The following is a 15,439-nucleotide window of genomic DNA, read 5'->3' on the forward strand; positions in this document are numbered from 1 at the left end:
ATTTAAATGCTAACAGACAATCATTTTTTAAAGCTGTGGGGTTTTTTTATTCTGTTTTTTTCCTCCTCTCCCAGCAGGAGAACTGAAGTAGGTTTATTTATGACAGCATGTACATAAATGAGAAAGCAAAACAGAAGAGCTGTTTGTACTCTGTGGCTTCCGAGACACAATTCTTTTAAGAATGAGTTTGAACATACTTGCTATTACTGTGTAGGGTAGTAATTGTCAGGGACATTTTATCTGAAAGCACATATTTGATTTTCATCTAAGCTTTTAAATTTTTGAGCAAAAAGAAAGGATGTTGTACTAAATACCTTTCCATAGATTCCAACAGCAATACCTCTAGGCTGTGATCGAAGAATTTTTCAAACTGAAATTCTATCTATTCCCTTACCTCTCTTTTTCTAGCTTGTTCCCTTCCCAGTCAATAAGCACTATCTCTCTTGCTTCCCTTTCTCCTTGGCCCAGGCAACATCAGGCTGATGTAGCTATATTGCATTTGTTTTAGGAAAACATGCCTGTCTTCAACACTGTGTTGTGTCCTTTTCCTCTTCTCAAGCTTGGAATATGCTGTCTTGTTGGAGAAGGTGAGAGTGTTTTTTGTACTGTCATTTAGGACAAATGAAATTTCTTAGCATCGTTGCACCACAAAGTTGAGTTTTTGTTTTAGATTTAATGTGAATTATGAACTTAAACTGTGTGTAGGCATTTTCCTATTATGTATAGTGCTTATTTTCCAAATAACTTTTCAGTGGGTTATTTATCCATGTTATGTGTGCATCATTAACCGAGCACATTTGAGTCCTGGATTTTTTTTAGTTCATAAAATGGTTTATTGAGCTTAAAACCCCATAATATATTCTTTGACAAGGACCATACTTACAGGATGTTTTCAGAAAACTTTCATGTCATCTTTAATTTGTTTAGTGTGAAGTTCACTTGCATTTTATAGTTTGTCATTTGTAGAGCAGGACAGAGCAACCAGAATACTAGCCAGTTTAATGGCATTTATAGTGGTTTTACATAGATAGAACATCGCAAAGGCAGGAATAAACTGAGGGCAGGCAGCCTTTCACTTGCTATGAGTCTTTATTCTCTTATTCTGGGGGGAAAAAAATAATCAAATTTAAGATTCAAGACATTTTATTTTTGACTGATCAGATGAAGTTGGGCATAAATCTATGTCAGAGGAAAAAAGGGAAATTGCTAGGCTTTGTTTTAGAAACTGGTCCTTTATTTCACAGTTCTTTGGTCACTTTGAAGGAATTAGCTGTTTTACCCTGCCAAGAGGAATTGATAATCACTGATAATAATTAATTTTCCCTAAATAATGAAAGGCAATTATTCCTCAGTCCTTGCTAAAACAAAATCTTCAACTTTCAAATGAATGTTATTCCTAATATCTATTCTGAAGTTGAATGTAGCCTGAGCACAAGAATTTCCACTCTAGAGGAAGTCTGATTAGACTTTCTTTCCCTCACAGTATTGAAATGTATGACATTTCATCCTAAACTGAATACAACGTAAGAGTTATTGAATTAATACATTAATTCATGTAAGTAATTCTCGGAAGGCAGGCACGATATTAAAACCCCACCCTCCTCCACCCTTGAAAAAGAACTTCCCCAAAACAATCCCTCCACAAAGACCCTCGGATGTTTCAGATCAAAATTCGTGTCTTCTGGAGGCCATGACTGACACCTCTCTAATATCTCTATCTAGTGTAACAGTATGAACTTTCTGATGTGACAAATATCAGTATCTGTCCCAAACAGGAGCTGATGATTAAGTTTTGTAACTATTGTGATGGAGGAAACTGGGAAAGTTTGTGTGTTTTACTTGGCAAACGTGCTAGCTTCCTTAACGTAGAACTGTTCTGTATTTGGGCATTTAAGTGTTATATTAGTTATGGTGGTGGTGTGATGCACAGGGATAGGATCATAGAGGACTGATATAAATTAGAATATGTGTGGCTTTGACTAATTAAAAAAAAAAAAATTAACATGAGGTTGATCAAATATTGGAACAGAGGCCTGGAGGACTTGTGAGATATCCATCCTTGAAGATGCTCAAAACTTGACAAGTTCCTATGCAGTCCTTTTCAATTAGACTTGCTTTTCTTAGGAGGTTGGACTATATGACCTCCTAAGATCCCTTCCAACATACATCATCGTGTGTTACTAGAGAACTTTCTTCATCTGTTTGTCTGACTAAGATACGCAAAAAATGCATGCCACAGCATCTCCTGGGGCTCTGGATGTCTGATCATCCAGTAAAAGAGTTCTTGATGCACTGCACCACTTCTCCCACTTACGAGACCGGTGAAGTAAGAAAAGCAACAGAGGAAAAAATGCGTGACAAGTCTTTATCCCAGCATACAGGTAGTTGAAAGGCAGTTGGGGTACCCAGGAACTGAAAATATTTCTGACACCTGGGGACTAAACACAGTTTTTTGTTAGTCAAAATTATTGCTTTGTAGAATAGTGTCATCCATTCTGTAAGCATGGGCAAGCCTAATTTCATACGTAGTGTTTCTTATTGCTTAGTAAAATGTATGCTTCTTTGTTAATAATGACCTGTTTTCCTAGCTTACTGATACCACTTTGAATTAACAATGCAGATACAAATCTACTGTGAACAATTAGATACTTGAATCTTCAGGTTTTTTCTTGTTTTGAAAAGACAAATAGAATCTAGAAGCACAAGGTAAAATCTGAAGATTGTTTAATTGCTTAGCTATAGACTGGGGACATCTCTCTTAAGCTTGGAGAATTTCATATGTTGTGGAAAAAACGGTAGAATAAGTAGCAACCGAGGTGTAGTTGGAGTGATGATGCTGAGAGCCGTATAGCAGCACTCTGTGTAGCTGGCAGGGCAGCTTGGAACTAGCCCATGTGTTCTCTAGTTTTGACGTGATCTTTGCGCATATATTTGGATTGGTGAACGTGCAAATATTGCAGAAGGTTTCAGGACACCGCTAGCATTAGATTCTGGAGTACAAGGAAAACTTCAGGTTTTCACGTATGGGCTCCTGAACCCTCGTATTTGTCTTGCTTCTCTAAGTACACTTTTTTTCTGAATTGGCAGGAGGCAATGGCAGCGGTAGATAACAGGCTTAGGCATATTTATCCCTGTGTAATACCTGCTTTTGATGAGTACCAAGGGCAGGCGCCACTCTTACTTACCCATATTGTGGCTCTGCCTGTAGGTATTTGCTATATTTATTGAAGTCATATCAACTTACAAATTCTCCTGCTTAAAAAATTGTGTTAAAAACAATGTGCTGGCTTGGTTTATTTTAAGGCACTTCTGTTTAACAAGTTCTTGGTCTGTGAGGGTTTCTTTGTTTGCTGTTTCTCCCCCCCCCCCCCCCATTAGTACTAGACACTAGACTAAAATGATTCTTTGCCTGCTCCCCTTATCATATCTCTTGGACCTCATTTCCAACATAGAAATGTGTTGTCCAAAGTAGCTGCGTTAATCAGCTCTGTATGGTAGAAAGAGCTCCTTTCTTGGTGATGGCAGATTAATATGTGTTTACAGTTTTAAGAAACTGGTATTCATTAGGTTTTTGGAGAGAAATGCCAGTTTTCTTATTACTTTTAGGTTATATATTGGAATAACTGTGGTAGTTTAAGGTCCAGTTTTATGTACTCAAAAACAGGTTTAAAGGGGAGTTCGGTAGGTGATTTTGGCACCTGCATGGGGAAGTTTCAAGGAAGTAAAATGCTCACTGTCTGTGTACTTTGAGAATTGTAAATGAAAGCTTTGTGTTCTGTTGGCTCTGCAATATTGATTTTAGTCATAGACTGTTCTTGCAGCTGTTCCAGTCTTCTGAATAATAGCCATTTAACTGTATTCAGAATTTCATTTAAAAGGGCAGTTTTTAAGGCTAATAGATTAAATAGAAAACCTGTGCTTTTTAACTTCCATTGAATTGGTGACTTACCTGTGTGTATCTCTGCCCTCCTAATAGCTTATTTTGCATGACTAAACAAGTGACAAAGACATTTCCCCCCCTTCCTCTTTTCTCTACGTTTCAAAGAGAACGTTAAAACAATCTGTGGATAATATTAAGTCAAAACTCATTTAAAATAAATATGTCAATATCTGCAATTTTTTCATGAACTGAAACTTCTAAAATGGGAACATGTTATTATGGTCTCTTAAGCATAACAATTTTTTTTTTAACTCCACTTTAGAGAACACTTCCTTTCTGAATGTGGGACTTAGATGTGGAAAATACATGTTTGTCTTTTCAAGACCTAGGTGGTCTTTAGACTGTGTTGGATTATGGAACATAGAAATATTGCTAGACTATTGTGTGGCTTTAAATATATGGGTAAACATACAGATATGCAATTAAGGTAATAAAATAGTAGCCTAATTTTATGGATATCAGAATGAGCTCACATGGTATCTATTTACTTGTCAGCAGTCAAACCCAATAATTTTAACACAAGCCACTTATTCCGTTCTCTTCTGTGCAGTGCTGCTTCTTTGCCAAATAGAGAGATATTTAGACCGACATAGCTTCCATATGTGTTCAGTGACTTGTTTCTACTAGATATTTTACCCATCACTGCTGCTGAACAATAGTAGAACTTCTGTCACTTAGGAAAGTATGAACTATGTTGTACTGAAACTTAAATACTTTGTTGTTGGCTTTTTTATCGATGCCTTTTGCATCAATAAAAATATTTGGGGGGCATGACCTCCAAAATGTAAACTTATAAATATTTGTTTAAATGAAATAATTTTTACTTAGTTAAATGCTTTTGAATTATTTTTATAGGGTTTAGTTTAGCAGCTTTTAAGAGGAACAAGAGGAAGCTGGAGTTGGCTGAAAAGGTGGAAACAGATCTCATTCAACTGAAGAAAAGAAGACAATCAAACGAAAAGGTTCGTTCCTGTTTAAAATTTTGTCGTCATCCTAAACTTACAGCTGATTGCTAACAAATTTCATGTCATATATAAGATGAGACTAATGTAGCATCAGAAGCCACTTCTCCTTGACGACCCTAATGTTTAGACAATATAATGATAACTTAGTGCAATTAAAACTTTCTGCTTTGCTATTTGAAAACCAAACTGTCACTTTGTATCTTGTTTGTGCTATGAAAAATATTATGCTCATTTTGAACTGGAAATATGACAAATGTAAACACAAACAGATAATTATTTACTGAAACATTTTCTTTAGCTTGGGATCTCTGTCACTGTTTCCCACTTTTTAATGTTTCCTGAGCGCACTGCATTATGGAGCTGGAATTGATGAAATTTGAAATATCAGGTAGGTAAACATGTGCATCTGTGCATGCATCTAGCATTGACCTGGCCCATATTACTTGTACTACAAAACTGTTAGGATTCCCTCTGTTCCCCTCACTCTTAGTTTGTATTTAGAGCCTTTGTTAACATTTGAGAATGTCAGTCACAGTGTTTGTGTTTACTGTTGAATATCAAAGTACAGCTCATTAAATGAAATGCCTATGCTTTATTTGGGGCCTGTGGCCTTTCGGATTGGCCCTTTCTCCTTGCTTTGGTAAGCTGACTGATCACTGCCTTATGTAGTTACATGCGTTGATATAAATAACATATAAAAACCCAGAGAATTGGCCAAAAAGTTTATTCTCTGTAGTCTGTGCAAATGCAAACCAGTGATAAATTTGGCATTTTCTTCTGTGTTCTTAGAAAAGAAGTTTTTCCTAGCAGGGTGCTAATTTTTCTATTTTTAAGGAGGTAAGACCTGTAAAGAAAGTAAGGATAGAGGGAGGGGAAAAGTTAGTTGTTAGTTATTCGTGTTGGAACTTTTCCTGTTTGCAGAACTTTACGTACCTCCTTGTGAAACTAAGGGTGTTAAAATGTAACTGAGGGAGGAGGGGTCTCTGCGCAGTATTGATGTTCACGTAATAAGGGGCAAGTCAATGCTTGAAACATATGCCAATGCATGAGCTTACCCACCTGCAATTTGAAATTTCAAGGGCTCCAGAGTCATGTGCAGCGCTTGTGGGAGACCCTCAAAGGCCAATGATGGTAGGTAAAGGAGGTGATCAAATAGAGCTCTACTCACCGGTAAGTAATCCAGTAACAACATGCTGGTTTTGTCAACTTTCTGGGCGCATCCTGTCCATGGAGGGGGGATGAAAACTAAACCATGCTATCAGTGTGGACTGCTTGTGTTATCCACAGAGTGTAAGATAATTGCAGCCTTACATGAAGTTTAGGTTTTCAAAATGAAATAGAAATGAAAACTCAAATGCTACAGGAGCAAATTCTGAAAAAAAAGAAAAATAGTAGAATAATTCTGTCTAAGCTATTAGAGAAGAGTCATTTAGCAAGGATGAGGCACATGATCTGTCATCCCAAAACTCGTACTGTCAAAGCTGAGCTTTTGTAAAGGGTTTCAAAATAATTGTTTAAAAAACATTTAAATACTTGAATAATTAAAAGTTAATCTTGTTGTCAAAGTTAAGCTTTAATTGATAAGTACTCAATTTTATTATTTGCTGTGCTTCTCTGGAGCTGCAGACCTGTCCCTTTCAGCAGGACTTCATGGCTGTTTCATTGTCTGGTTTGGCTCACCTGCTTCAGCCCTATGCCACAGATATGTGCCTCTATTGCCAGTACTGCACAGTTGTTACAAATTCTGGTCATTTTTTTGTCTATGAAATTTTAGAAGTTGGGAGAAGAGCAAGGTAGAAAAGATCTTAGCAAAGCTGAAGTTGAATGGAAGTCATAACTAAAAGGCCTATTTGAAGAGAAAGCATTGCAGACCAAAAAAGGCTGAAATTACTCGGAAGTTTTAGCTGCTGATAAATTTCACCAGCTAAAAATAAACATATGGTTTAAAAAATTACTTTGCAATAAAAGTTAAATTATGCCAAGCTCAAAAAGAATGAGAGACTGTTTAAATTTAATAAAGATTGCACGGAAAAACTAGGCAGTGTAACTTAGCAAAGGATTTTTATTTCCTGACTAAATGGAATTTTCTTTTTGCGGTATTATTTTTCACTGTTTGCTCAATGTGGGATTTGTAGAGGATTGTACGATTGCAAACAGGAAGATCTGTTAATAACTTCACCAAATTTTGAAGATGTGAAAATTGAGACTTTTTTTTTTAACTTGTAGTGACTTATATTGATTTACATAGTTAAGAAATCATTTTTGTGTGTGAATGAAGTCAACATACTCATAGGGGCACTGGCTATGATGTGTTAATTCAGCCAGATGCCATTCTGAAGTTCTTGCCTCAAGCACCAGTAAACATCAGAAGTAAATGTTTGTCATCTTACCATTAACCTGTCTTTTACCAGAGGAAATTGTCATTGAAAATAGCTTAGTACAGTTTGTTTCAAAGCCCTATTTTTAATTTGTCTTCTGCTATTGCAAACTTTTTTTTTACAGTTATGCTGAAGGTACTTGTAAGAGCAGCTGTCCTCTCCTTGATTTGAATAAGTGGCACTAAAAATTTCCAATGCACATGAATTTTTTTTTTCTAGCTTAGTGTTTGTAAGTTAGTTTTTTATAGGCTGGTTATTTAACTCCATAAAGAACATTATTTAGTTTGAGGTTTATTAAAATGGATTTGTTTTTTATCTGGTTTAACATATATACTCAAGTATGTGTACAACAGTTTGAATTATATGCACAGAATCAGCAGTTTCATATTCTTCAGCTGCTGTATTGAGACAATAACACTGAACATATTTAGAAAAGAATAAGAAGTCTGTCTTTGTTCAACAGAAGAACATTTTTTTCTTTGAAGTATTTTGTGCATTGTAATTTTTGTCATTGATCATCTTGAACGTACCACGTGAACTTTTAGCTAGTTCCAGCTTGACCTGTTTGGGTGAGCAACAGTCAGTGCATAGCGATATGCATCATTCCCATTATATATGGTGAATTTTAATCACTTCTCTTTTTCCTCAAATCAAATTTATTTATGGCTGTGTGAGGGTAATTGTAAGTGTAGCAGTCAACTATGGCAATCCTAGCGCCTGTCTTTTTTATTCTTGCAGTTTGAACAGGAATTTGAATTTTATGCATTTTCTTTTTCTTTAAAAAAGAAATAAATTTTCTGTCCCACATCCATGCTGAAATGGTCTTTGATAATAATACTTTGTAGACTTCAAAGGTATACTTCAAAATCCCTTTAATATGGGAAAAGAAACCTAAATACTTTTCATCCATTCTAGTTAAAAAAAAACAAACCCAAAAACCACCCCCCAAACCCAAAAAACCCCCCCCCCAAAACAAAACAAAAAGAAACCCAAAACTCTTCTGGAATACAGCATGAAATAATTCCCTCGTCTTGAACATGGAGGTCAGACAAAATGTTCTGTTTACATACCAAACAACTATTAAACTGGAAAGGCTAGGATTGTGTATCGAGCTTTGTATGATTAGATTGTGACTGCCCCTTTTGAAACGCAAGAATGTTGCACCAATCATGCATATTCTGTCTAGATTAGACAGCTATGAGATCACATCGTGCTATGCTGTCAGTTGCCCTAGAGGAAAACGTTTCTAGAAATGAGTAGTTATGAATTGGTCCCAGTGCTTGTAGAATAGTGACATTTTCTCTTGACTTAGATGGATTTTTAAGTATTTCTTTAAAATACTTTAATAAATAAAATGTTGCTTTAAAAGGTTGCCTCCTCTTACCTTGCTAAATTTTTCTGTAATCAACAGAAGTGCTCCATCAAGAACACATTAAATCTGAGATTTTAATGGACCAAAATCTATTAATTGTCAATATATTATTTTCTAGATAATGCTATCCACTATTGTGCTTCTCTCTGTTCCCACTTGATGTGTAAAGGGCCAACTTGGGACATGCTAGAAGATTTATGTGTTGCCCTGTTCTGAGTAGGAGGATACTCTAAAACCCCATATTTTTAAGGCAATGTGCTTGATCTAATTATCATCAAATATAAAATGCTATTTATTTGTGTGGATAGTTGGGTAATAGCACACAGATGTTAATTGCTTCGATCTGATTCATTTTGCATTTTGTCAGTTATGATACTCGGAGATGAGATTTAATGGTAATTACTTTTCACAGAACAATCTCAAGTCAAGAGGGAAAAGGCTCTGTGTGTAGGTATCTTTCAGCAGGCACTGGGTAGAGCTCTCCTAAACTGTTAATCCCTTCCTTAGGGGCTTGAAAAATGATGACTATTTATAGGGGATTTTTTATATGCAGAAGAAGAGAAGGATGAGGTTTCTAAAATACTTGATAGAACTCTGCATTTGTGCAGATGAGCATCTTCATGCTTTGTGTGCGTGTTGTTAGCTGAACTTGAATATTTGGTCCATGATTTCATGAAATTAACTTCCTTTTCTTTTGCAAGGTGCAAATTAAGTCATGTGAGGTCTTACTTTTCAGATTGACTTTCAGTTGTTTCCGTATAAAATATTAACTCCATAATAGATTATTTTTAGGTTGCAATACTACATTGTTAAAACCCCCAAACTGCTTTTGCAATGGATATATTTTAGTGTAAATTATCAGCTGAGGTCAGATACAGAATTTGTTAACCGATATCACTAAGTAATAATCAAGTTTGCTTTGGAACTTGCAAAATTTTGAAATCTAAGGTGCCAAATTAATGAATCAAATACATAAAAAGATAAGGGCGAGCAAGCTGGATCTCATTTAGTCCCTTTTGGACCCATATAGAATTTATTACTTTAGACTTCATGAATTGTAGTGTTTAACATGTTTCTATTGGTTGTCTTGATATTAGCTTGACGGGATCCTGTATTTTTCAACGTTCGTATGGTCTGAAGAGATGAAACGTGTGACACTATAAGTCATCTTACCCGGTGCATTCTTCCTGGAGCTCCTCGGGTGCATAACGCCTTTTTGTATGGAGAAGTGCAGGACGTTCCTTTGTTGAATTGTGATGAACTCTTCATTCAGAAATCATAGAGTTGTCAGTATAGTTTGCAAATGTAGAAGAGGTACTGAACTATAGAATTGATTCTTGATGTCTCTTGTAAGTGTGTGAAGTCAGTAATGTTGAAATGGGAGCAAACATAAAAATAAGTCTAGAAGAGATCTGACAACGCATTTTTCCTGTGGGATATGGAATAGAACTGATCCTCACTGTTTTGCTGTTTGTTGCGTAAGGATAAATACAGCATCAGCAGCGATTCTTTTTCTGACCACAAAAAAAACCCCTAAACTTACGTTACTGAGAAGGAAAATACGGAATTCCTTTGCTTCAGTGATACAGATTTCCTTCAGAAGGTTGTGTGGGCCAGGTTAAAAAAAAATGCTTCTCTTAGCAAAGGTTTCCAGCCTCCTAAGTTGCCCCATCTAAAAATAAAATAAGCCAAAGCAAGCAAACTATAGAGCATTGATAGCAAATACTGATATGAAATAGATCATCTTTTAAAGGAAATAATGGGAAAGAAATTTTCCATGCAACATACACTTGTAAATGTTTGTGGTTTTTTGATTAAAATATCTTTTCAAAAAAGAAATTATTTATATAGCTACCGAAGGCAAATACTTTATGCATATGAGAGCTAAAGCAGAAGATGGATGGCAGATTGAGCAAAGAGTTTTACAGATGCTGCAAAGAAGGCTGCAAGCATTTTTTTCTTTGCTCTCAGATGGTATGGAAAACATACTGATCCATCCTGAGCCTCATCCTTCTAAAATGTATTTCTATTCATTATGGGAGCCTCAAGTGTTTGATTTAATATGAATTAAGATTACACAGGTGGCCTTAATTCTGGCATTTCCTATCTTTGACGGGCTTGATTTTCATATCTGTAGTTGTCTATTAATCAAGTTTTTTCTTGTGGGTATAATTTCCTTTGCTAAAAGGGGGCAGGGCATGGGCAAACAAAACCTGCAGCATATTAGTAGTTCTTCTTTACACAGAAATCATAGTATCGTAGGAAAATTCATCTTGGGAAGACCTTTATCCAGTCTAATCTTGAAAATTTCCAAAGATGGGAATCTGCAGCTCCAGTGAGCAGCCTGCTCTGCTGCTTAAGATCTTTTCAATGCAGTGAATAGTGGTGTTCTAACTGGGTTAATAATACCTGAATTAGGTTGTGGCAAGCAGTCCTGGGACACGTGATGTATGTTTGCCCATGAGATGTTAAGGAAGGATTCCTTAATTTTTTTTTATCTGTACAACTTGGAAGAGACCTACCTTGCTCTTTTCCTATCCACTTTGCTCCAGTCCTCAAAATTCATTTTGCCTCTCCTTCTCCTACCTTTCCTGATCTTGGTTTTTACCTTCCTATGCTTTTCAATTTACTCTTCTTCCCAATGCCAGTTGAGACTCTAGATCTATAATTTTTCACCTCTCTTTTTTCTAAACAGTTATTCTGCTTTACTGTTGTGACATCCATCTTTTTGTTTTGATATTGAATATGGTTTGTGCCAGCTTCTTCTGAGTGTAGACTTGTTCAGGAAGATGTAGGTGAAGAGAAGAAACTTACTGTTACTCTGGGTAAAAGCCAAGGATGACGCTCCTGCTTAGGAGTTCCAGTTGCTTGAAAAATAATCTAGAACACTGTAGTGCTGCATTGCATATTTTTCGTTTTAAGACTGGCGCAGTATTAACTCGAGTGTTATCTCTTAAATTAAGTGTGGCCAGAGTATCATCAGCATGAGTCTCCTAAGAATTCTACTTGACAAGTGATGATGTATGCCCAAGGAAATTTTGATTGGTGATGGGAGCTTGATAATTTGAAGTCGAATAGTTGGGTGTAGATTTCTTTCTTTTTTTTTTTTCCTCCCTCTGTATCTTAGTCCAGAAGAGATGTGTTTATATAAGTAGCCTAATATCCTTTGGATTATTTGCTTGTGTAAGTTTATGTAGGATTTTTTTAGTGCAGGTAAGTTTTTATACAGGAAAGATTGACCAGCTAAAAACTTGAGGGCTAGTGCAACAGCAGCGTTCATCTTTGGAGTATATGATATATGATGTATCTGTTGTGTTTATTCATTTTATGTACGCTGCATGCTGTGTCCTATCCAAAGTGTGTGACTGGGCATGAAGTCAGAGTGCCTTGGCCTGGGAATCTAGGGCAAGCCTAGGCAGAGAGGGGAAAACTGCTCTTTCTCTTAGAGTGTCTGAACGTGGTGTATTAAGGAAGGGGGGAAGGATGGAAAGATTCAAGGGGAGACAGCTGAAGTGTTTGCGAGACAGTAGGCAGAGAGCTTGCATCAGGAATGAATGCTGAAAGACGTCTGCTCTTAGGGGAGCAAATCTGCCTCAGAAGCAATGGAAGTAAAGATCCTTTTCTAGTGACCCAGAGGGAGTGACAGGTAATTTGTTTCAACCAGGAAGCCATTAAAGATTGCTGAACTGAGAACAAGTCTGGGAGAAGAATCTGTCCTGGGGGAAATTTCTTCTCAAGGCTTCTATTTATTGTTTCACTCAGTATCAGAGTTTTCTCTTTACATGGTAAGCTGCTTCTTGTGGATTTTTTTTGTTTATTTTTGAATCCTACGTAGCTTTAAAGATCAGAGTCTCTGCAAATGCCATCTCGAAGCTTTTTGGGAAAGGCCTTTTGATATGGCATCTTTGGAATGAGTTGCTGAATCATTTCTTAGTGGACAGATGCCCACCACTAAGAAAACAACATTTTTTGCACTTTTGTGAGTAAAGGCAGGTAATCTATGCATTGAATGAGTTCTGTGATCTATATTACCTTCTTGTTTCCAGAGAAGTTTTCTTCAGGTCCTGTCTGAAGCAGAACATTGTGGGAAGATTTATGGCAGCCCAATTGGTACAAGGTGCATGAACAGCAAATCCATTTTGTTGACCGACCTGTCAATTGGTTTTGTGCATGTTAGTCTGCACACTGCTAAGAAGCATAATCCGACTTCAATATACTATTTTTTAGTAGTTTTTTCTGTTTGTGTGTCCTGCAGGAGAATGACTCAGGAACATTGGATACAGTCGGTGCAGTTGTCGTTGACCAAGAAGGAAATGTTGCTGCTGCTGTCTCCAGTGGAGGTTTAGCACTAAAGCATCCTGGAAGAGTTGGTCAGGTGATTATACCTTTTCGCTTGGGAATGATTGTTCAGTAATTGTGACGCTAAGCAAGAGCTGTGATAGCAAACTGATGTTCTCCCTTCCTGTTAAACTCTGAAGGCATTGTCACTACATTGGAATGCAAGTTTTGATTTTTAGTGTCCTCCATCAGTGTTATAAAACATTAATAGGTCAGAAGTTCTGCAATTAGTTACATTTTGCCAGAGCTATTAATAAGTTAATTTCTTGGGCTTAAATACCTCCTTAATACCACAAATAGTCTCTTAAATGCTTAAGAGTGGTTTTAAATAAGATGTTCATCAATATTTAGGGAAGCTGTCCTAATTAATTTTTAAATGATCTTGTGAATTGGTAGAAGTGACAAAGGTATTAAAAGAACACATTGGGTATAGGCATTCCTTGTTGTCATTAGGTGAGGGAATTTTGATGTGCGTCAGAAATGTCAAACTCCATTGCTGTACAGCTATATTTCTGGTTGCCTTTTGCCACTGTCCCAAAAGCAGTTCTCTTTTCAAATGCATTTAAGATTTTCTTTTGGAATAGCAGAGTGAAAAGGTCTTTATATAAATAGGAAAAAGCTGGAATTATTTTGTGTTTTGATATCTGTACGGTCATTTTCTGTAAAGTTAGGTTAGAATGCCACACATCTATGCTAATTATTCAGTTCTGAAGAATAGTAAAAGATGTAGCAAAATGGATTGGAATCGTAATTTTGACTGTTACGATTTTTTTTTTTTTATATTAGTACCTGCATTTTTCTTAGGGTTTGGGGGTTATTTTGTTGGTTTGGAGCTTTAGTGTTGGGTTGTTTTGTGTGTGTGTTTTGGGGTTTTGGGGTTTTCTTTTTTTGTGTTGTGGGGTTTTTTGTTTTGTTTTAAGGGAAGGGAACAATCCAAAAACCTTGTCTACTTAAATTTATGAAAGATGTACTTCTTTCCTTAGGCAGCTCTTTATGGTTGTGGCTGCTGGGCTGAAAATACAGGAGCTCATACCCCTTACTCCACTGCTGTGAGTACTTCAGGTATTTACTACTTTTATAAATATTTCAAAAAGTTGCTATCTTTATAATTAATTTACAAATTCCAAATAAAATATTTATCTGAATGGCAAATTAAAATATTAACATTATTTCCACACTACATTCTACATGTCTATCATTTATTTAGATATAAATATATATATATATGTCAGTAGTGTCTTTAGATCCATGAATTAATCTCTGTTGGTTGCTTGTATTAGTCTTTTTACTTAATTAACAACCGTGTGAATTTTTATCCTGTTTAAAAGATTTTGTATTGCACTGAAAGGATGTACTGTATTTGTTCTGTATTGAGGGACCTGTCCTCCTGGAAAGAAGTGCTGTTGTAAGCCTAATACTGTGCTAAACTCAGAGTTCCTCTGTGACTGGAAGCCTTCTGTAAAGACCTAAGATAATTAGAAGGTCCTTTAACACAAGAGGGTCCCCTGGATACAAAAGTGCTACAAATAGCGTTTTTCCCTCCAAAATATTGAATTATTATTTTAAGTGAATATATTAAGTGAATTTGTTCTTCATCTCTCTTTTTGTCTCAAAAGGAAGGGGAAAAGGCAAAACCAAATTACTAGAATAAGTGTCTTGGAAAACATTTATTCAGAAATTGTGAAAGTAATGTAAGAATTAGAGTAGCTTCTCTTCTCTTCTTTGGAAGTCTCAGGATCTTGGACGCACAAAAGTATTTTGTTCATTTGATGCCTGTCAGCCAGCTATCACACAGAGCTGTTCCGTCAGTTGACACACTGAGCACTGGAGGTACCAATTAAAAACAAGTTTGTCAACAGATCTACTAAATGTAACAGGACTGAAGAAATAGTAAAAATCAGAAAGAAAACAAAACACAAAAAACTAACCAAACAATAGCTGGGAAGATAGCTCACACTGCAGTGTAAGGTTTGAGAATGTAAGCTGGGATGTTTTTAACTTGTCCGGAACAGACATTGAAAAGCTAACTGTATTGTTACACCGGCTGAATACTGTAGAACCCAAAAGCCTTCAGGTGAAGTTATGCGGGAGTTGCTTTTACTTTGCAACTCTCACATAAAAGCAGTTGACTGCATTTCATCTCTTTTTTTTTTTTCTTCCCCCTAGCTGTATAAACAGTCTCAAACAGAAAAGCTACTTGTTAACACTTTTTTGTGAATGCTTATGTCAGGATGCAAAATGTATGGTTTGGACCACTGCTTAATGGTGTTAAGAGTTATCAGCATTGAGTATAAGGAGAGATGAAAAAAAATCTGCAGACTTCAGATTTAGGTAATATAAACTATATCCCAAGAGTACTGCGGAGTTAGAGTCCTGTTACAGAAATAGTGGGGGGAGCAAGGTAACAGGGTGTAGAACAAAAATTTGACTGAGGCTGAAGAGCATC

The 15,439-nt window shown here is 36.3% G+C and overlaps 1 protein-coding gene across 1 annotated transcript in view; it reads left to right on the forward strand.

Moving 5' to 3' along the window:
* The window catches only part of TASP1 (taspase 1), an 89,301-nt gene that overhangs the window by 30,980 nt on the left and 42,882 nt on the right, over positions 1 to 15,439 (forward strand). The window contains 5 exon segments of the mRNA XM_075749762.1: positions 4,796 to 4,902; positions 5,985 to 6,038; positions 6,040 to 6,075; positions 12,911 to 13,030; positions 13,977 to 14,055. Coding sequence (XP_075605877.1) covers positions 4,796 to 4,902; positions 5,985 to 6,038; positions 6,040 to 6,075; positions 12,911 to 13,030; positions 13,977 to 14,055 — 396 coding nt within the window.

This window comes from Balearica regulorum, chromosome 3 (genome assembly GCF_011004875.1).
Source record: "Balearica regulorum gibbericeps isolate bBalReg1 chromosome 3, bBalReg1.pri, whole genome shotgun sequence".
Taxonomy (NCBI): domain Eukaryota; kingdom Metazoa; phylum Chordata; class Aves; order Gruiformes; family Gruidae; genus Balearica; species Balearica regulorum.